The sequence below is a fragment of the Sus scrofa genome, chromosome 7, assembly GCF_054392235.1.
Source record: "Sus scrofa isolate SSC_HxYL_T2T_F1_AM1 chromosome 7, Sscrofa_HxYL_maternal_Yorkshire_Landrace_v2.0, whole genome shotgun sequence".
Lineage (NCBI taxonomy): Eukaryota > Metazoa > Chordata > Mammalia > Artiodactyla > Suidae > Sus > Sus scrofa.
The window spans coordinates 61,469,158-61,490,953 of record NC_139389.1 but is presented as its reverse complement, the minus strand read 5'-3'; the positions used below and the strand labels follow the sequence as shown (position 1 = coordinate 61,490,953).

Sequence of the window (21,796 nt, the reverse complement as noted above, 5' to 3'; positions counted from 1 at the left end):
GGAGTTCCTGTCATGGCGCAGTGGTTAGTGAATCTGACTAGGAACCGTGAGGATGTGGATTGGATCCCTGGCCTTGCTCAGTGGGTTAAGGATCTGGCGTTGCTGTGAGCTGTGGTGAAGGTTGCAGACACAACTCAGATCCTGTGTTGCTGTGGCTGTGACCTAGGCTGGCGGCTACAGCTCCAATTCGACCCCTAGCCTGGGAACATCCACATGCCGCAAATGCAGCCCTAAGATGCCAAAAAAAAAAAAAAAAAAAAAAAAAGGAAAAGAAAGAAATTCTATGCAGCAGGATGCAGATTCACTTTCATGTTTGCTACAGGCCCAGGGATGGGAAAGTACCACCCTGGGGAGAGTCGGGTTCCAGTGAGAGCCCGGGGTAGGGAGGCCAGTCTCTGCCTGAAGGCCCAGCGCCGCAGGTGTTACTGGTGAGGATGCCCATGTCCCCACCTTGGCTGTTAGCACCTTTAAAAACAGCCGCCCCAAACTTTTAAATATATGAAGAGTCTCAACTTCGCACATAAGAGAAATGCAGACTAAAAGTACAAATAATGATTTTTTTATTTATCAGACTGGCACAAGTAAAAAAGCCACTAAAGGGACTGCTGTTAAGGTAAGAGAAACAGATCATTACTATTGCTGTCATAATGTGGCACAATCTCCACAGAGGGCATTTGGACAGTATTTATAAACACTAAAAATGCACACATCCTCTGCCTCAGCAATTTTATATATCTATATCTACACACACACATACTATACATATAGGGGGTCGAATCGGAACTGTAGCCACCAGCCTGTGCCACAGCCACAGCAACACCAGATCCGAGCTGTATCTGCGACCTACACCACAGCTCATGGCAACGCCAGATCCTTAACCCACCAAGTGAGGCCAGGGATTGAACCTGTGTCCTCATGGATGCTAGCTGGGTTCACTAACCACTGAGTCATGACAGGAACTCCAATATATTTATTTAAATATATATATATAGTTTTTTTTTTAGGGCCCCACCTGCGGCATATGGAAGTTCCCAAAGGAGGGGTCAAATTAGAGACACAGCTCCTGGCCTGTGCCACAGCCACAGCCACAGCCACATGGGATCCAATCTGCTTCTCTACCCATGCTGCACCTTGCAGCAATGTTAGATCCTTAACCCACTGAGTGAGGCCAGGGATTGGATCTGCATCCTCACGATACTAGTTGAGTTCATTACCACTGAGCCACAAGGGGAACTCCCAGAATTTTATTTTTAGAAATGTCATGGATACAAAAGTTGTACATATTACTGAAAAAGATTAGAAAATTTTAATTGCCATTTAACAGGAGCCTGGATATATAAATTATGCTTCAACTACACAACAGTTCATCACACAACTGGGATAAAGAACCATGCTGTTCCTTTGTGCCTTCTGAACTGTGTACCTTGTAACCTCTATCAGCTGTTGAGAGCAAAAATGTTTTATTTATTTATTTTTCTCTTTTCGGCCATGCCTGTGGCATGCAGAAGTTCCCAGGCCAGGGATCAAACCTGCACCACAGTAGTGACAATGTCAGATCTTAACCTGATGCACCACCAGAGAACTCCAAAGATGTTTTAAAATTTGACATTTAGTAGGCAAAAATGGCATAATCTTAACTATTTCCTTTACTGCCACTGGGGTTGACTTTTCATGTTCATTTGCCCATTTTTAGTTCTTTAAAAAATTCACAGGAGTTCCCGTCATGGCTCAGTGGTTAACAAATCCGACTAGGAACCATGAGGTTGCGGGTTCGGTCCCTGCCCTTGCTCAGTAGGTTAACGATCCGGCGTTGCCGTGAGCTGTGGTGTGGGTCGCAGACGTGGCTCGGATCCCTCGTTGCTGTGGCTCTGGCTTAGGCCGGCGGCTACAGCTCCGAGTTGACCCCTATTCTGGGAACCTCCATATGCCACAGGAGAGGCCCTAGAAAAGGCAAAAAGACAAAAAAAAAAAAAAAAAAAAAAAAAAAAAAAATCACAGGACCTGTTTACATTCACTAACTCTTTAGATTGTATGATATTGTGAATACAGACAGGGGTAAAACTTGAGGGAAACGGGGCTCCCAGATCTAACAGTAGCCACCAAACATGTATTGTGCCATGCACCCTACCCATTATTTTTAAATATGTTACTTCTAACTTTCCCAACAACCCTGCCAGACAGTTGATGACCAATCTCATTTTACAAAGAAAGAAAGTGGGGCCAGGAGGCTGGTTAACTTGCCCATGGCCACTCAGCTGGAACAGGGCCCTGTGGTCACTTGAATCCTTGCTATCCAGCAGCACCTCCTCTTCCCAGGGCCCGGGTGGAAAGATGCTCGTGTCAGTGCGAAGCACGGAGGTCCACCCAGTCCCACACGTGCAGTGAGGCATCACTTGCTGCCGACAGCAAAGTCCTTGGTTTGCAGGGGTGCCAGGTATGGGTGGTGACCAGTGGAGCAGTGTCTACGCCACTGTCATCTAGGAAGATGTGACCTCTGTGAGTGAAGAGAGGTTCCACTTGGCCCCCCACTCCATTCCAAGACGTGACATCATAGACCTGGACCGTCCCATCAAAACCTGAGGAAGGAAAAAATAAAAATCATTAAAAACAAAACAAAAAAACCTGAGGAAAAAGAAGAAAAGGGAGCACTGACACTGAATCCCTGGAGTAATTTTCATAATTTGCTCTATGGAACCCAAACTGGCTACAGGATAAAAAAATCAAATAGTAATGAGATATTTAAAGGCCAACGACAGAGCATGTAACATCCAGCCTCAGTGTCGGCAGCTGATGACACTATGGGGCAGGGGACGGTGAGCACCTGTCAGCCATCTGCTATGTGCCAGGCCCGAGGCTAATCCTGCATTCACTCTTTTAGTCCTCACAGCTGCATGAAGCAGGTACTGTTATTTTCCCCAAGAAACTGAGCTTTAAGAGACTTTTTTTCCTTTTCTTAAGGGCCACACTTCTGGCATATGGAGGTTCCTGGGCTGGGGTCGAATCAGAGCTGCAGCTGCCAGCCTCCACCAAAGCCACAGCAACACCAGATCAGAGCTGCCAACTTACACCACAGCTCATGGCAATGCTGGATCCTTAACCCACTGGGTGAGGCCAGGGGTGGAACCTGCATCCTCACGGATACTAGTTGGGTTCTTAAACCGCCGAGCCACAATGAGAACTCCCTTAAGGGACATCTCAAACCCTTTCCACTTGCCCCCAAATTTCTAATCCCTCTGTACTGAGTCCCTCTCAACAGATGTCCCTCTCAACAGATGGCCGTGTCTCCTATTTGATGGGGAAGCAGGAACCTTTAAGGAGGAATAGCCAAGCTTGGTTCTTCTCATCTGGATCCTGCTATTACTAATGATCTTTCCTGCTCTCTCAACTATTCTTTCTACCTCTCCCCCTCTAGGAGTTCCCACTGTGGCCCAACAGGATCAACAGTATCTTGGGAGCGCTGTGATGCAGGTTCGATTCCGGGCCCAGCACAGTGCATTGCCACAGCTGTGGTGTAGGTTGCAACTGCGGCTTGGGTCTGATCCCTGGCCTGGGAACTCCATATGCCTTGGGGTGGCCAATAATAATAATAAAAAATAAAAAAACCTCTCCCCCTCTCAGAGGATCCTTCCGTTGGCTTTTTGATACTTCATTCAATACCCTCATTCAGCTAGATGCTGCCAGGCCAGACCCAGAAGCCTGCTGACTTAGCTGGCTTGCTCTACTTTTGAAAGCGAGTGGACTGAGACGCACCCCTGAGGTCCTATCACCCCTGCCTGCTGCACCCCATGGCTGTTCTAGGCCTCTTGACCAACCTCAGAATTGAATTTCTGCTGGGACAGAAAGGCCTGCCGCCAAGGTATGGAAGTTTGGTAGCCGGATGGGGAAGAGCCAGCACTGAAGGACCTGGAGAGCTACACTGGAGCATTTCCAAGCTACTTTAACCTCTTAGGCCAGATTTATTGTGGGGCTACAGGCCCCTTCCTGAGCACCCTAGAGTACCCTGGGAGAGACAGATCCAAAGACAGACACGAGATCCTGCTCAGCAGTACCTGAGATAGCCAAGCAGTTGTCTAGGCCTGGAGCCCAAGTCACTCGCAGCAGCTCTGGGTCAGGGCTGGGTGTGGACACTGGGCACTGGACTGAGCTCACAGGCTGGCTGAGATCCCGCAGGTCAAGAAGACAGAGCTGCCCGTCCGAGCCAAGGCTGGCGATGCGAGGCCCAGGGCCCCGGCCGCCGACTTCTGCATACCACCTCCCTCCAGCGGACCCAGGGCTGGGCCTGAGGTTCTCTGATGGGGCCCACTTCTGGCGGGTGTCAACAAGGCCCAGGCGGCCTGAGGTGCAGCAGAAGGCAAAGGTGTTTGCATCCAGGACCTGCAGGCTACTCAGCAGCTCATCCTCGCTAATACCTGGACAATGGGGCAAAAGAGAAACTGCTGCAGTCACATGGGGCTGGTGATTTGGTCGGGCTGGCGGGTCACAAGTCCCTTCGTCCGAGAAGCTCCCCCCTAGCCCCAGGCAAAATGAACCACTCAGCTGGCTGTGTGCTGGTCCCAGGACCTGCCACCCCCAAGCCAGAACAGGGGCCCTGGAGTCCAGGCCTGGCCCTCCCTCATCCTGCTTCCCCAGCCTCTGGCACACAGGGTGGGGTTTTGTTTCCAGCATGGCTGAGTGGGGCTGGGAGGTGGACACTGGCTGGACGAGCCACCAAGGGGCCATGGTACCTGAGGTGTATGTGCTCTTGTGCGACTCCAGGTCCACCACCTTCAGGCTGCTAAGCCTCGCCCCGTGGAGGACCCCAGGCGCCGGAGACGAGAAGATGGCCAGCCTGGGCCAGGGATGTCCCTCCTTCTCATGTGCATCGATGGTGCTGACAGCTTTAATGACATCTGGGGGGCAAGTGGAAGAGGCTGAAGTCTAGAATGTTGATGCTGGTTTGCAACCTTACCTGGGGGAGGCCGGCCAGAAGGCCAGGGGAGAAAAGGAGCTGACAGCGGGCAGGAGAGGATGTGGAGACACAAACACTCTGCATTCTGTTCACATTTGCGGAACTGTCAGACGTGCTCTAATTTCTTTATAATTTGTCTTATGATGAACTGTCGTGCACATGGGAGAAAATGAATCACTGCAGCCATTTCAAAAAAGCCGAAAGCAGTCCTGGCTTTTTATAGTTTCATGGAGAACAAACAAAGGCAGAGAAAAAGGAAAGAACACACTGATGATGTTGTTTATGCCTTAAGTGAAAATAACAGGAACGAATCTATTCATGAACAAATATCATTTCCTCAAAAACATGTTCCATGACCTCAAGCGACTTGCTGAAGCCTAACATGTAAGGATTACGACACAGATGTCTTTGTCTTCAAATATAAATTGGCCCACTCCCGGGCATCTATCCAGAGAAAACCATGACTCGAAAAGACACGTGTACTCCAGCGTTCACTGCAGCACTATATACAATAGCCAAGACATGGAAACAACCTAAATGTCCACCAACAGAGGAATGGATCAAGATGTGGTACTGGAGTTCCCGTCGTGGTGCAGTGGAAACAAATTTGATTAGGAACCATGAGGTTGCAGGTTTGATCCCTGGCCTCGCTCAGTGGGTTAAGAATCTGGCATTGCTGTGAGCTGTGGTGTAGGCCAGCAGCTGTAGCTTCGATTAGACCACTAGCCAGGGAACCTCCATATGCCACAGGTGCAGCCCTAAAAAGACAAACACACACACACACAAAAAGAAGTGGTACATATACACAGTGGAATATTACTCAGCCATTAAAAGGAAAGAGGTAACTGCATTTGCAGCAACATGAATGGACCTAGAAATTATCATGTTAAGTGAAGTCAGTCAGACAGTGAGACCAGCATCAAATGCTATCACTTACATGTGTAATCTAAAAAAAGGACACAATGGAGTTCCCGTTCATGGCTCAGTGGTTAATGAATCCGACTAGGAACCATGAAGTTGCAGGTTCCATCCCTGGCCTCGCTCAGTGGGTTAAGGATCTGGCGTTGCCATGAGCTGTGGTGTAGGTTGCAGATGCAGCTCGGATTCCGTGTTGCCGTGGCTCTGGCATAGGCTGACGGCTACAGCTCTGATTAGACCCCTATCCTGGGAACCTCCACATGCCTCACAAGAGGCCCTAGAAAAGGCAAAAAGATAAATAAATAAATAAGTAAGTAAGTAAATAAATAAATAAATAAAGGACACAATGAACTTCTTTGCAGAACAGATACTGACTCACAGACTTTGAAAAACTTTTAGTTTCCAAATGAGACAGGTTAGGGGGTAGGGGGATGTGCTGAGGGTTTGGGATGGAAATGCTGTAAAATTGGGTTGTGATGATCATTGTACAACTATAAATGTAATTGAGTAATAAAAAATGCTATAAAATTTAAAAAAAAACATAACTTGGGCAAGAAATCCATGTCTTTTTTTATACTGATTATATGTACTTGACCTCAAGTTAAAGCAAATTATATTTTATTTTTGCAATTATATATTAACTTCACTTTTAAATTTTATTATTATTTTATTTTATTTAACAAATCAGCACTGTCTTGCATCAGCCATTATGTCTCTCTTTCGCTTTTGGTCTTTTTAGGCCACATCCATGGCATACAGAGCTTCCTAGACTATGGGTCAAATCTGGAGCTGTAGCCACCGGCCTACACCACAGCTCATGGCAATACGCGATCCTTAACCTGCTGAATGAAGCCAGGGATCGAACCCACATTCTCATGGTTACTAGTCAGGTTTGTTACTGCTGAGCCACGAGGGGAACTCCTATTTTATTTTTTAAAAATAAAATTTACTGGCATGTAGTTGACTAAGTTAAATGAGGTTTTAGCTTTTTCTCTCTCAGCCTGCTTGGAGAGAAGGCAGGTTCTCATCTCTGCATTCTACATTTATAACATAGTTCAAGTAGTTTACTGAACAAACAACTTAAAGGAGAAGCATATTTTCCACTTTGTATTTTCTTGCTCCAAGAGGGGGGTCCCTATTTGGTTTCTATACTCTCTAGAGAAAATGGGGAGGAGGAGTTCCTTTGTGGCTCAGTGGGTTAAGGATCCAGCATTGTCACTGCAGCAGCTCCAGTCACTGCTATGGTGCGGGTTCTATCCCTGACCCAAGAACTTCTGCATGCCTCAGATGTGGCAAAAAAAAAAAAAAAAAAAGGAAGAAGATGGAAATCTAAATATTTTTTTAAAAATGACATTCTTGCTTTCTATTGATCTGTTCCTCCCAGTCACTATTTTTCTTTTGTTTTTCTTTCTTTCTTTTTTTTTTTTTTTGCTTTTTCAGGGCTGCACCCAGGGCATATGGAGGTTCCCAGGCTAAGGGTCAAATCAGAGTTACATCTGTCAGCTTACACCACAGCCACAAACGAGGGATCCAAGCCATGTCTGTGACCTACACCACAGCTCACAGCAACATGAGATCCTTAACCCACTGATCGAGGCCAGGGATCGAATCTGCATCCTCATGGATGCTAGTCAGATTCATTTCCACAGAGCCATGATGGGAACTCCAAATCTATGTATTTTTAAATTCTAATGGAGAGATAAATGTCAGACTGAGGAAGGGATGGATGAGGGAAGGAAGACGAACATGGCTTATCAAGCAAGCCTGTGGCAGCTGGTTCCCTGGACACAGACTGCATACAAGGAGGCAGAGAGGACGGCTGCCGAGGCCCCTGGAGTACTGCTGCCAAAGCCACAGGCTCTCACGGGCACTTACTCCAGACTTGCTGAACTTTTAACTGCTTTACCCCAGGAGCTGCGGAGGTCAGAGGTGACCCAACAACTGAGCCTCAGGACCAGCCTGTCCCCAGGGGGCGCCAATGAGGCTGGGATTGGAGCCACCCGTCAGAGCTTGCCTGACTCTCCTGGGCCCCACTCAGGGGCTCCCTCCTCCCCTTCCAAAGACCCTGAGGACCCTGAGACAGGGGGGATTCTCAGATGCGATTAGTCCTCTGACAGGGGGAAGGAGGAGTCCCAGAGAAGGCCTATTTCAGGAGTTCCCGTCATGGCTCAGTGGTTAATGAATCCAAATAGGAACCACGAGGTTGAAGGTTCGATCGCTGGCCTTGCTCACTGGGTTAAGGGTCCGGCGTTGCTGTGTGCTGTGGTGTAGGTTGCAGATGCAGCTTGAATCCTGCGTTGCTGTGACTCTAGCATAGGCCGGTGGCTACAGCTCCCATTTGACCCCTAGCCTGGGAACCTCCATGTGCTGCAGGTGTGGCCCTAAAAGGATAAAAGACCAAAAAAAAAAAAAAAAGAAAAAAGAAAAAAGATGCAGTAGAAACCAAAGACTTCAGAGCTCCTGACTGGAGTTGCTCCATTGATACAACAGGCAAGAAATGCAGGTTCTTCCTCCTCCCTCTTGTCAGTGGTAAAATGTCCCCTCTCGGGACTCCACACACCTTTACCAAACCAGCCTGCAACTGAAGAGTAATACTACGAAATCAGAGCAAAAGATACTAGAAGGCACTTCAAGAACTGGTCAGTAAAAGAAGGTTATTTGAAGATTAAACCGAGAGCAGGGTTAGAGCAGGGGTAGGCACACCCTTTAAGGAGTCAGAAGGCTCCTGGGGTTCCCGTCGTGGCGCAGTGGTTAGTGAATCTGACTAGAAACCATGAGGTTGTGGGTTTGATCCGTGGCCTCGCTCAGTGGGTTAAGGATCCGGCGTTGCAATGAACTGTGGTATAGGTTGCAGATGCGGCTCGGATCCCACGTTGCTGTGGCTCTGGTGTAGGCCAGCATCTACAGCACCGATTAGACCCCTAGGCTGGGAAGCTCCATATGCTGTGGGAAGCGGCCCTAGAAAAGACAAAAAGACAAAAAAAAAAAAAAAAAAAGGAGTCATAAGGCTCCAGACCCACTGCACTGAGCAAATAAGAGGGGGCTGTTCAGCCCCAAAGGCAATGGAAACACTGTCAGGGCAGAGCCACTCCAGACTGAAGGCCTAACTTCAAAGAGGAAGCCTCAGGTGACACTCAGCTGAGATCTTTCTCAGCCCCAGAGCTGAAAGGAGAGGCCAGAGACCCTGCCCCAGGGCCCTGGACGGCATCTAAGCTCAGGAGCCACACCTCCACCAGTCATGCTCACTGCCCAAGAGAATGGAAACACAACTGGGAACCCTCTGACCTGATTCTTCTTGCTGTGGTTAGGTTTATCTGCAGCCTTTGCTTCTGTTAGGTCTTCTACAGGGAAAGAATAAGCATCTGGAATACTCCACTTTTAGGAATACTTATTTTTTTCATTATAAACTAATAAAACTGCACTCTGGTTTATACGGCGGTCCTGCGAATCTGGTGAGCACCTGCCCCTGTAAGCAGATTAGATTTGTTCTGGGTGTGCTGACAAAAATCAGCTTTCTATAACACCAAAGCTGGGGGTCAAACTTGAACCTTGGAAAATTCACCAAGATAAGGCCATGCTTTTAGGCACCTAAGAAAAACAGCTGGTCGGCCTTTCCCAGACCCTGGAACATTCTATGCTAATAATGTAGAAGATAACCATTTGATTTCCTACATTCGCATGAGTGTCAGAGCAAGTCTCCTTGGGACCAGCTCTGCTAGACCCGGGGCTACAGGTTCTGTATGGCAGCTGGTTCCCCAGGCACTGTCAGGACAAAAGGCAGCTCCAGGGCGCCCCTTCATCTTTAAACCATTGCTGCCCCACACAGCCTATTATTAGAGGAAGATAAAAAACAATTATAAGTTACCTGCCTAAAGACAGACACAGAGATCATGGGAACAGAACCCAGAGTCCAGAAATAAATCCTTATATTCATGGTCAACTGATTTCTCATGAAGACACCACGGCAGATTAGTGAAGAAAGGTTAGGCCTTTTGAAAAATGGTGCTGGGGCAACCAGATAATCATCTGTAAAAAGATGAACTTAGGGGAATTCCTGTTGTGATGCAACAGAAATGAATCCAGCTGGCATCCATGAGGATGCGGGTTCAATCCCTGGCTTTGCTCAATGGGTTAAGGATCCGGCATTGCCATGAGCTGTGGCACAGGTCAGCAGCTACAGCTCTGATTCAACCCCTAGCCTGGGAACTTACATATGCTGCAGGTGCGGCCCTAAAAAAGCAAAAAAAAAAAAAAAAAAAAGATGCCCTTAGGCCCTTCCCTCATACCATACACAAAGGCTGCCTCTGAAGAGACCATACACTTAAATGCTGGAGCTGAAACAATATAACTTTTAGAAAAAAAAAAACACAGGAGAAAATCTATGGATTAGGTAGACTTCTTAGATATGACACAAAAAGCACAATTCCTAAAAGAAATAATAAAACATCTTAACAAAATTTAAAACTTTTCTGCTTCAAAGGCCACTATATAGAAAATGAAAAGAAAATAAGAGACTAGGAGAAAATATTAGCAAAACCCATACCCAACAAATAACTTGTATTCAGAATGTATAAAGAACACTTATCACTCTAAAGACAAAATAGCCAATCAAAAAATGGGCAGAGAGTTCCCTGGTGGCCTAGAGGGCTAAGGACCTGGTGCTGTCACTACTGTGCCTTGGGTCAATGCTGTGGCACAGGGCACAGGTTCAATCCCTGGCCCAGGAACTTCCTACATGCTGCGGGCATGGCCAAAAAATAAATAGGCAAAATATTTGATAAAATATAAGCACCAAAAGCAAGGAACACTTATGTATTTGTAACACTTGCCCAATGCTTGAAATATCAGAAGCATTCAATGAATATTTGTTGATTGAAATGCTAGCAACTGCTACAAATATTAGTAATAATAATAGCAATAATAACTATTATATGTCCTTTCATAAGTAGAGCTTATCTCCGGGAACCAGCTCTAAGCAAAATGGTGCCAGAGACTATGTGCCAGTCAGTAAATGCCCTAAAACACCTTTTTTTTCAGAGCCTCTACATACAATACTGAGATCAATTATTATTATTATTATTTTGTTTTTGGGGCTGCACCCACAGCATATGGAGGTTCCCAGGCTAGGGGGTGAATTGGAGCTGCAGCTGCCAGCCTATAGCAGAGCCACAGCAACACCAGATTCTTAACCCACTGAGCAAGGCCGGGGATCGAACTCACGTCCTCGTGGATACTAGTCGGGTTCGTTAATCACTGAGTCACGATGGGAACTCCTAAGAGCAATTATTATTATCCAACAACTATATAGTTACCACCAGGCATGGTCATAAGCAGACTCTGAGGTAGGATCGGATTTCGGTATTGGTTCTGTTACCATCTTTGTGACTTTGAACAGGTTAGCCTCTCTTGGACAGTTTGTCCTCAGAATTTAACAAGATCACACACAGAAAGTCATTAGTACAGTGACTGGAATATAATATTCATTCAATATTACTGTTGCATCTTACAGATTGTTGTTTAATCTGAACAAGTATCATGAAAATGTACAGTGAGGAGTTCCTGTCATGGCTCAGGGGAAACGAATCTGACTAGCTTATGTGAGGATGCAGGTTCCATCCCTGGCCTTGCTCAGTGGGTTAAGGATCTGGCGTTGCTGTGAGCTGTGGTATAGGCCAGTGGCTACAGCTCCAATTCGACCCCTAGCCTGGAAACTTCATATGCTGCAGGAGTGGCCCTAAAAAGACCAAAAAAAAAAAAAAAAAAAAGTGCAGTGAAATTACATTATCAAGGGGCTTGTGACAGCATGTTATCTCAGCTTGCTACAGGGGAAAAAAAACAAAACAACCAAAAACCCTCATGATATTTGAATAGGCATTTCACCAAAGGTATAGGAATAGCAAAGATGCTCGACATTATTATTCATTAAGGAACTGCAAATGAAAGCCACGTAATATACAATTTCATCCATTAGGACGGCTTTAATAAAAAAGACAAACAATAACAAATGTTGGTGAGGACATGGAGAAATAAGAACTCTCAGACATTACTGGCAGGAATGTAAAAGATGAAGCTATTCTGGAAAATAGTTTGGATTTAAAAAAAAAAAAAATCAAACACATGGAGTTCCCGTTGTGGTTCACAGGTTAAGAATCCAACTGCAGTGGCTCGGGTCGCTGCAGAGGTGTGGGTTTGGTCCCCAGCCTGGTGCAGTGGGTTAAAGGATGTGGCATTGCCACAGCTGTGGCATAGCCTGGATTCAATTCCTGGCTTGGGAACTTCCATACGCCATGGGTGCAGCCATAAAAATTAAAAACGAGATAAACAAACCTAAATTTACCAGATGATCCAGCAATTTCACTCCTAATGCCTATCCAAGCAAAATAAAACCCTATGTCCACGTGTATTCTTAGCTGCATTATTCATAACAACCAAAATGAGATCCATCACCTGGTGAACAGATAGACAAATGTGGTACATCCACACGATGGAATGAATACCGCTCAGCCACAAAAAGGAATACACCGCTAATACATGTTACGACACTATATGACATGGGGACCTCATAAGTTTTATGCTCAGTGAAAGCAGCCAGATACAAGAGACCACATACTGTATGACTTCAAAGACACGAAATATCCAGAAAAGGCAAATCTATTATACAACAGAAATAGATTAGGGCAGGGTGTGGGCATGAGAATTAATAGTAACTGGCATGAGGGATCTTACTGGGTCATAAAAATGTTCTAAAACTGATTTATAGTGAGGAGTTCCCATTGCGGTTCAGCAGTAACAACCTGACTAGTATCCACGAGGACACGGGTTCGATCCCTGGCCTTGCTCAGTGGGTTAAGGATCTGGCGTTGCCATGAACTGTGGTGTAGGTCACAGATGCGGCTTGGATCCCACATTGCTGTGGCTGTGGTGCAGGCCGGCAGCTGCAGCTCCGACTGACCCCCAGCCTGGGAACCTCCATATGCTGCAGGTGTGGCCCTGAAAAAAAAGTAGATACTGCATTTTAATTCCCACCTGGCTCTGAGTCTACATCTTAACTGGCTTGGATTGGGACTGGGGGGTATGGGAGTAACAGGCTTTCCTACAACCCCAACCCCCACCAAGTCAAAGTCACTCACCACTGTCCTCAGCGACTTGCCACACCTGCAGGTAACAACCAGGAAGGCCACTGGTCACCAGCAACCTAGTCAGGATGGAGAAGAAATCTCAACCCACATTCCCCTCAACCTCTCCAGCCTACTCAGCTTGGGATTCTGAATCTCCCCATATTAGGAGAGCTTCTTGAATGGAAGAATCATCAAGACCAGTCACCCTTGTTTAACAGATGAGGAGTAGCTCACTCCCCTTTAGGGACAGGCCCACAGCTCACAGAGGGTCATGGGACTGAGCCCTGGCTTCCACGGGGCATGGTGTGACCTAGAGGACCCAGCAGAAACCCTGAACACATAACCCTGACCAGAGGCTCTCAGCCTCTGCCAGCTGAGCTGTTAATCCCAACTACCCGCCATCGGCTCTTTGAGAAACTAAAAGCATCCCTTCTACTCTGTGTCTATTCCCTGGACAACTTCAGCAACCCGTAGGTTACAATAACAAAAAGGTTCGTGAGGGCCGTGAAGCCACTGAGCGATGGGGTCTTTGCCTTCCAGATCTCCGTGTGTGCGGGTGCTCCCATGTGGCCGCGGGCTGAGGGGGCTGGGGGAGGAGTGGTGATAAAGAGGAAGGATAGCTGTGATATTTCTAGCCACTCCATCCTGAGTGGAAGGTCTGGGTCACAGAGCTGACCATACCTGGTGTCTGGCACGTGCTTCAGATCAAAGACAGACCTGTCTGAAAATCCTCCATGGCGTACCTTGAAATCTCTTTCAGGGAATAAACCCTAAAATACAAAGGGGTGGCCAATCAGATAGGGGCTGCTCTCGAGAAGAATGTTTTGGATGAGCTCTAAGTAAGGAGTGACACCCCAGCCCTGCAGGAAGCCATGGGAGCCGCTCAGATGGCAAAGATGCTTCTCTGGGCAGGGCCTCAGGGTGCTGTTTGTAAATGTTGGTCTCGGCCACCTACGTAGACAGCTTCCTTCTGTCCTGCACATCCAAAACCTCTCTCCTAACCTTTCACTAGGCCCAATTTGAGTGAACTCCTGGGTCAAGTTTGAGTGATGGGGTTGAGGGAGATAAGAGCACTAGGAAGGAAATTTACCCAAGGCAACAAAGGCCAGACTGACCTAGCTGAGGAGTCTGAGGGACTTTATAGCAACATTACGCCATTACAGGCAACATTAGGCAACTCTTCTTCCTCCTTTTTTTTTTTTGTCTTTTGTCTTCTTAGGGCCGCACCTGCGGCACACGGAGGTTCCCAGGCTAGGGGTCTAATCGGAGCTACAGCTGCTGGCCTACACCACAGCCACAGCCACAGCCACGTGGGATCTGAGCCGCGACTACGACCTACACCACAGCTCACGCCAGATCCCCAACCCACTGGGCAAGGCCAGGGATCAAACCTGCATCCTCATGGATCCTAGTTGGATTTATTTCTGCTGCAACACAACAGGAACCACCAACTCTTCTTTTTTTTGCTTTTTAGGGCCACATTTTCGGCATATGGAAGTTCCTAGGCTAGGAGTCGAATCGGAGCTACAGCTGTGGGCTACACTACAGCCACAGCAATGCCAGATCCTTAACCCACTGAGTGAGGCCAGGGATCGAACCCACAACCTCTTGGTTCCTAGTCGGATTCATTTCCACTGCACCACAACGGGAACTCCCCTCTTCTCTTCCTGACATTCTTTTCTCTTGGCTTCTGAAACTCTGGCCTTTTCTGAGACTCCTCCTACTTCAAAGACTATTCCTTCTTAATAATAGGAGAAAAAAATGTGTATATATATGTATAATTGGGGCACAGTACTGTACAGCAGAAACTGAAAGAACATTGTAAATCAACTATAATAAAAACTTTTAGAAAAAAGACTGTTCCTTCTTAGTATTGCCTGTAGGTTCATCTTCTCTACCCATTCCTTAAATGTATTTTCTGAGGTTCTGTCTTTAGCCATCTTCTCCTTACTCCTTACACACTACACGTTCATCCTAGGTGATCTTAACCATCCTAAGGTTTCAACCATTCTCTGTACCCTAATGGCTCCCTAAGTCTATTTTTTTTTTTTTTTTTTTTTTTTTTGTCTTTTGCCTTTTCTAGGGCTGCTCCTGCGGCAAATGGATGTTCCCAGGCTAGGGGTCTAATTGGAGCTATAGCTGCTGGTCTATGCCAGAGCCACAGCAACAGAGGATCCAAGCCGAGTCCGCAACCTACCCACAGCTCACGGCAACACCAGATCCCCAACCCACTGGGCAAGGCCAGGGATTGAACCCGCAACCTCATGGTTCCTAGTCTGATTCGTTAACCACTGCACCACGACGGGAACTCCACCCTAAGTCTATTTTTGATAAAGTATAATTGACTTCTTGCTCTAGTAGCCCTCTGCAAATCACAGGAGCACTTATTTCTATCCATATTTCCCTCCCTGTATTGGATTACAGGGGCAGGTCCAGTACTTCTAGTCTCTCGCTAGTATCCAGGACAATATTTAGTAGACAATAGGAGCTTTGTAAAAGTTTAATAAATAAGTAGAAGTAGGAATTCCCATCGTGGTGCAATGGAAATTAATCCGACTAGGAACCATGAGGTTGTGGGTTCGATCCTGAGCCTTGCTCAGTGAGTTAAGGATCTTGTGTTGCTGTGGCTATGATGTGGTCCGGTAGCTACAGCTCCCATTCGACACCTAGCCTGGGAACTTCCATATGCCATGGGTATGGCCCATATATATTTCAAGTTACCTGGTTTTCTTTTACAGAAAGTCTGAGAGGTAATATCAGATGAAGAATCTCATTTTTTTTCAGGCTTTCATAGCCAGCAACCAAGATTCCTGGAAAAAGAAGCAGAAGTAGCTGTGACAAACTGTTGGAAATATTCTGGTCCATGACTGGGTCTAGACTCTTTGCCAAATTCTCCAAAGAAAACATAAACTCCTTTGCTATTGGTATGAAGCCTTGTATTGGGGGATGGACGAGATCTAGATCTTATATTAATAAGAGGAATATTAACAAAATATATCTGAAGGAGGGAAGAGGAAAATGTTCTGTAAGAACATTTGCAGTGGGATTGTGGGCAGTTTGCAGAGAATTTAAAAAATAATCTTATATTGCCTTTTTTAATTAAAAAAGTAAAGCGATACCATAACAACAACAACGAAAGGAGGAATATTAAATGCTGATGGGGCATGAAATTGCTACAAGTGACCGAGAGGCTCTCAAGCTCCCAGAAGAGTGATTGGATCCTTCTGGGCTGAGCCCCTGAGTTCAGACTTGAGGAATGGGATTCTTTCTTTCAGGGTCATGCAGGACATATCACCTTTGTCACCAATCCATTCAAGGACTCGAGTGGCTCCCGAGAGGTCGAATTCATGGAAATCCTGGTACCTGCATGATAGGGACACAAGGTCACGCGATGCATGGCACTTTTACAACTGTTAAAGAACTCCGAGATGGCAGCATGGTTTGGTGGTTGGGGACCTGGCTCTGGAATCAGGCAGAACTGGATGGAGTCTTGTTACACTTTTTACCCTCTGTGTGAATGGGAACAGACCAGTCAAATTTCCCTGGCTTTGTCCTCATCTGTAAAATGCAACTCCCAAAGTACCCAGGCTTCCCAGGGTTGATATGAGGAATCAATGAGATAATTTTTTTTCCTTTTTTTAAAGGCTGCATATGGAAGTTCCCAGGCTAGGGGTCCAATCGGAGCTACAGCTGCTGGCCTTCACCACAGCCACAGCAACGCGGAATCCGAGCCCTGTCTTCGACCTGCACCACAGGTCAAGGCAACGCCAGATCCTTAACCCACTGAGCCGGGCCTGGGATTGAACCCGCATCCTCATGGATACTAGTCGGGTTCGTTTCCGCCGCGCCACAACGGTAACTCCAATGAGATAATTTTTAAGATTGAACGCAGAGTCTGGAGCAAAATAAACAATCACTTATGTTATTATCCTTCACAAGCACTGCTCCTACGAGTACTTCACAAAATTTGCACACACCAGAAGGTGCCATTTCCCAGATGGGGGAGCCCAGGCCCATGCGCATCCGTCCCGCCCCACACCAAGATTCTCTTCGCGCCCCACCCCGCGCCCATCCGCCCCTAGGCCAGCTTCAGGCACGGATTCCACGTCCCCAGGCCCACACGACTTACAAGCGTAAAGATTCCACCAGCCAGTCCTCCGCGGGATCCATGGCAACTGTTGCTTCCGGTACCGCACTTCCGCTTCTGAACCTTCCTGGGCAGGGGCAGCCATCTCGCGAGAAGTGGGCGCGGCTTGCTCTGATCGGGGGCGGGTCTCATGCCAGGGGACCCTAGACATGTCTTAGCGCTGCTGCGCGCTTGCGGGGGTGCGCTTGCCAGGCTAGGTCCGCGATTCTCCGTGTAAAATCTCCCAGAAAAGTGACATAAAGCCAGGGATTTCCAAGATGTCAGTTCCAGGCGGGGTCTGAGGGACCATATACCCGCCCGTTTTATGACCGGGTTGTGCAGATCGTTGGAAAAAGCCAGATAAAATACAGGACGCCCAGTTAAATGCGAATTTTAGGTAAACAATGAATAATATTTTAAGTATTCTCCTGCAATATTTAGGATATTATATACGAAGTTCGACGATAACTGGATGTCCTGTATTTTTATCACTAACTGGCAACCCCACAATGCCAGAGAAGAGAGTAAGGGGACATTGGAGTCTGGATCCCAACTCAGATCTCCTGAGTGTGCGCTGGGCACTCCCGTCAAAGCGTAGCATGAGAGTGAAATCAGAAGGGGTAAGCAAAGCCCTATCCTGTAGTGTAGGCAACTTCCTTTCACAGGAGGGAAACAGAAGCCTCTTAACCTCTGCCAGTAGGTGGCAGACGCAAGAACAGAAAAGCTCCTGGCACAGGTCCTAGCTTATAGCGGGCCTTGAGTATCTGCTGAATGAGTGAATGAGGAGGAGTCCAGAGTCAGTGTTAGGCTAGTGTCATTTGGTGTTCTGGGCTCTTTGGGGTCAGCCCCATCCCACGGAACACCGGGTCCTCCAGTCCCCCTCCCCTACTGATCCCTCAAACATGGCTAGAAGGAGAGGACTAGACAGTCTATGTAAAGAGCAGGATTTTATTCACAACTTCAACAGGGAAGCAAGACATACAGCAGGGACGTCATTTGCATCTGCATTGGTGATATTCCTGGCAACTCAACCAGAAATCACAGTAATGGAGTTACAGATATTTAAGCCCATGATTTACATCCAGATGGGACCACCAGGGTCCCATTCAGAGCCTTCTCTGGGGTGCACAGCCTAAGCCATGTTGTGGAGTCTTCCTGATTCGTGGCATCACTTCTCCAGCGTTTGCACCAGCAGCCTCCTGTACTGAAGGGGAACATACAGAGTAATTGACCTGGGCAGAGGGGGAAAATGTTAGGGGCATCCTGCCATTCCTAAATCTAGGCATCCACGGAGGTAGGCGGAGGTAGGCTCTTGGAAGGGTCAGGGAAGTGGTTTTCTGAGTATAAGAACCTCAACTTCAGAGTTCCCATTGTGGCACAGTGGTGAACGAATCCGACTAGGAACCATGAGGTCTCGGGTTCTATCCCTGGCCTCGCTCAGTGAGTTAAGGATCCAGCGTTGCCATGAGCTGTGGTGTAGGTCGAAGATGCACCTTGGATCCCGAGTTGCTGCTGTGGCTCTGGCGTAGGCCGGTGGCTACAGCTCCGATTAGACCCCTAGCCTGGGAACCTCCTTATGCCGTGGGAGCGGCCCTAGAAAAGGGAAAAAGACAAACAAACAAACAAAAACCCTCAACCTCACAAGTGATCGTGATAGTCAAAGATCATAGAAGTCAGGTCCAAGTACCATGCCTGGCCCTGGGCCAGTCTCAGTGTTTTGACTCCCCTGCTTCCAGCTCTGCCCTGGACCTTGCTGCTAAAGTCTCATCCCTGAGGGCTAGGCACTGCTTCCTCTGAGATTCTCCAGTTAGACTTCTTGTTTCAGGCCTTCAAAACCAGTGGTCCCAGAGGGAACATGATCTTCCTTCAGACTTGGCCAGTCCAAGCTCCTGGCCCTTACATCTGAGGTCTCCAGGAGCTGATGGTTCTGGTCATCAGGTGGTTGACCGGGGCTGGGGATGGACCTTCTCTAGGGAATGCCCCTCCTTTCTTTCAAAATGTACATACTGTATGCTAGGCACACAGTAGGGAACACAAAGTTAAGTCGGTCACAGGTGCTGCCAGGGAGCTCACAGACTGGTAATATCTCCTGCTTACTAAAGCGCTTTCTATGTCTTAGGCATCATGCTGAGCATGTGACATAAACGGTCTCATTTAAAGGGATATGGGCACTGTTGTTTCCATTTTATGGATGAGGATGATGAGGTTTTGAAAGGCTAAATATTTCTAAGGTTAGACAGCTACTAAGTAGCTAGATTACGAGCCTGCATGCTTTCACCAGAGCCCACATTCTACCACACCACAGGCTTCTTCACACGGCAAACGGATGGGGAGAGAACCAGGAGTAGAGAATAGAGGAACTTGGATGGATACTAAGGCTGGCTTGGCTCCAACTTTGGGGCCTTGAGCCCCATAGGTCAGTGGTTTACAACCAAGGGTGATTTTTGCCTCCCTTCCCTGTCCCTTCACCAGAAAACCTCTGGCAATGTCCGGAGGCATTTTTCTTTTCTTTTTTTCTTTTTAAGGCCACACCCACGGTACATTGAGGTTCCCAGGCTAAGGGTCGAATTGGAGCTACAGCTGCCAGCCTATGCCACAGCTACAGCAACACCAGATCTGAGTTGCATCTGCGACCTACACCACAGCTCATGGCAATGCTGGATCCTTAACCCACTGAGCGAGGCCAGGAATCGAACCCACAGCCTCATGGTTCCTAGTCAGATTCTTGTCTGCTGCGCCACAGCGGGAACTCCCCTGGAGGCATTTTTCATTGTCATAACTGGGGAGGGAGAAAGAGGATACTCTAATGCATAGAGACCAAGGATGCTGCTGAACCTCCTGCAAGGCACAGGACAACCCCTGCAACAAAGAACTGTCCAGCCCAGAAGGTCAAGAGTGCTAGGGTTGAGTGACCTGCCATTGGTCACTGAGGCAGATGAGAGACTGGGAAGGTCTAGACTCTATCTTGGCTGCTGTCTAATTCTCTTCATCCCTTCTCTGGGCCTCAGGGTCCATACAAGCACATACAGGGCACAGCAAAGATAGACAGGTGGGGTGAGGCAAGTCTGCGTAGATTGTGGGGGAGGTGCGGATCCTGCTGCAAAGAAGCTGGATGATCCCAGGCTGTGACTTTAGACTGGGCAATGGGTGAGGAAACATCTTCCCCTACTTTTTGTTCCGTGGGGTTTGCTGGGAAGGTCAGCTTCCTTTCTTGGGAATCCTCTCCCTTTGAGCTCTGGATCACAAGGAGAGCCTGGGATCCCTGACTTTCCTGGGCCTATCACACCCAGGCTGGGCACTCAAACCCTAAGCCCAATGCTGGATATGAGTGGCTGAGCCTCTCCTGGGCCTGAGGTGGGGCGGGGCGCGCGGGGGGTGGGGTGGGGGTGGGGTGGCTGGCTCACCGGGGTGTGAGATGCTGGGCCGCTGAGGCTCAAGCCCAGAGCTTTCTTTTGCAGGAGGATCCTGAGCAGATCATGACTCAGCTGCAGTCTCTGGTCCCTCAGAGAGATGTGGTGCGTTGTCCCCAGTAGGGATGGATTGGGGGGCTCCAGACTCTTCTTGCCCATGAAGTGACCTAGAAAGTAGGTACCGAGACACAAGGAAGTCACAAAACAAGGATCCTTCTGCAGTGGGAAAGTTCCCCATCTCTCCCACCTTTCAGTTCTCATGGCAGGAAGATACACAACCTTCCTGCTCCACGATACCAAGAAGCCAGAGACCCTGGGTGGTGGCAACAGGTGGAGGGGGTGTGGAGGAGATGGCACAGCTGGAAGGAGGGTGGAATGGCCCAGGGCCGGAAGAAACTCTGCCAATTGTGCTGCCTGCATAGAAGAGGGACAGGGAGACGGCAGAAGTGGAGAACAAGAGCGGTCTGGGAGGTGAAGATGCAGAGGGGACCCACCAGAGGCTAGAGGATTCAGTGGAAACTTGTCTAAGAGAAGGGGCACAGGCTGGCAGGCAGATCTAGGATCCAGCCCCAGCTCTGCTTTAAACTGGATGAGTGAGTGATCTTAGCCAAGTCACTGACCTGTCTGAGTCTCAAGTTCCCCACTTGTTAGACTAGATGAGTTCCAGGGTCCCCATTAGCCTGGGCACTAGTGTCCCTAGCTGAGGAGAGGCCAGAGATTTTTAAATAGGGTCAGGGCAGGATGGGATGCGCTTGCCTGGTCCCCGAAGACTTACCGGTGGCCCAGAGATTGCCTCGCGGGTGCACTCGGATCTTGCCGGCTCGGCTGCGAGGCTCCGGGAGATCCCAGCTGAGCGGGGCGGCGCCGGCAGCGAGCAGAGTGAAGAACAGGAGGCCGCCCAGCAGCCGAGCGCCCCTAGCCCGCAGGGTCATGGCTGGGCCCCGGCCGCAACCTCTGCTCAGGTGCACTTGGCCGCAGCTCCAGTCCTTGGTGCGCGCCTTCCCTCCTTTTAAACCCGCGCTCCTGGAGGCGGAGCCTGCTCCGAAGGAACCCGCCCCTGGAGCGCCGGATGCCGCCCCTTCCCCGCCCTCCCCGAAGCCCTTGGGCAGGGGTGCAGGTCTGGGGCCCCTCCACCGCCCGCCGGTCCGCACCGCTGCCCCCATGTGGGCACTGCTGCCTCGGGCGTTCCGACCCAAGCCCACCACCTTAAACTGAGGAGCTGGCCCCGCCCTTCCTCGCCACTCCCAGTGGTTCTTGGCTTTTCAGTAAAATGGTT

At 48.4% G+C, this 21,796-nt stretch overlaps 2 protein-coding genes across 2 annotated transcripts; both read right to left on the bottom strand.

The window, feature by feature from the left end:
• Nucleotides 1–543: 543 nt before the first annotated feature.
• Nucleotides 544–17,164, bottom strand: WDR73 (WD repeat domain 73). Its single transcript, XM_021098905.2, has 8 exons — nucleotides 17,114–17,164; nucleotides 16,280–16,347; nucleotides 15,706–15,794; nucleotides 13,666–13,754; nucleotides 12,997–13,061; nucleotides 4,725–4,889; nucleotides 4,050–4,409; nucleotides 544–2,576 (listed from the first exon to the last, which is right to left on the bottom strand). The coding sequence occupies exons 1-8, from the start codon at nucleotides 17,152–17,154 to the stop codon at nucleotides 2,341–2,343; spliced, it is 1,113 nt and encodes a 370-aa protein (XP_020954564.1). The 5' UTR covers nucleotides 17,155–17,164; the 3' UTR covers nucleotides 544–2,340.
• Nucleotides 17,165–18,078: 914 nt separating this feature from the next.
• On the bottom strand, nucleotides 18,079–21,453 carry NMB (neuromedin B). The gene is made up of 3 exons (NM_001123145.1): nucleotides 21,296–21,453; nucleotides 20,515–20,687; nucleotides 18,079–18,314 (listed from the first exon to the last, which is right to left on the bottom strand). Exons 1-3 carry the CDS (start codon nucleotides 21,450–21,452, stop codon nucleotides 18,279–18,281), a joined length of 366 nt encoding a protein of 121 aa, NP_001116617.1. The 5' UTR covers nucleotide 21,453; the 3' UTR covers nucleotides 18,079–18,278.
• Between the last annotated feature and the right edge of the window lie 343 nt (nucleotides 21,454–21,796).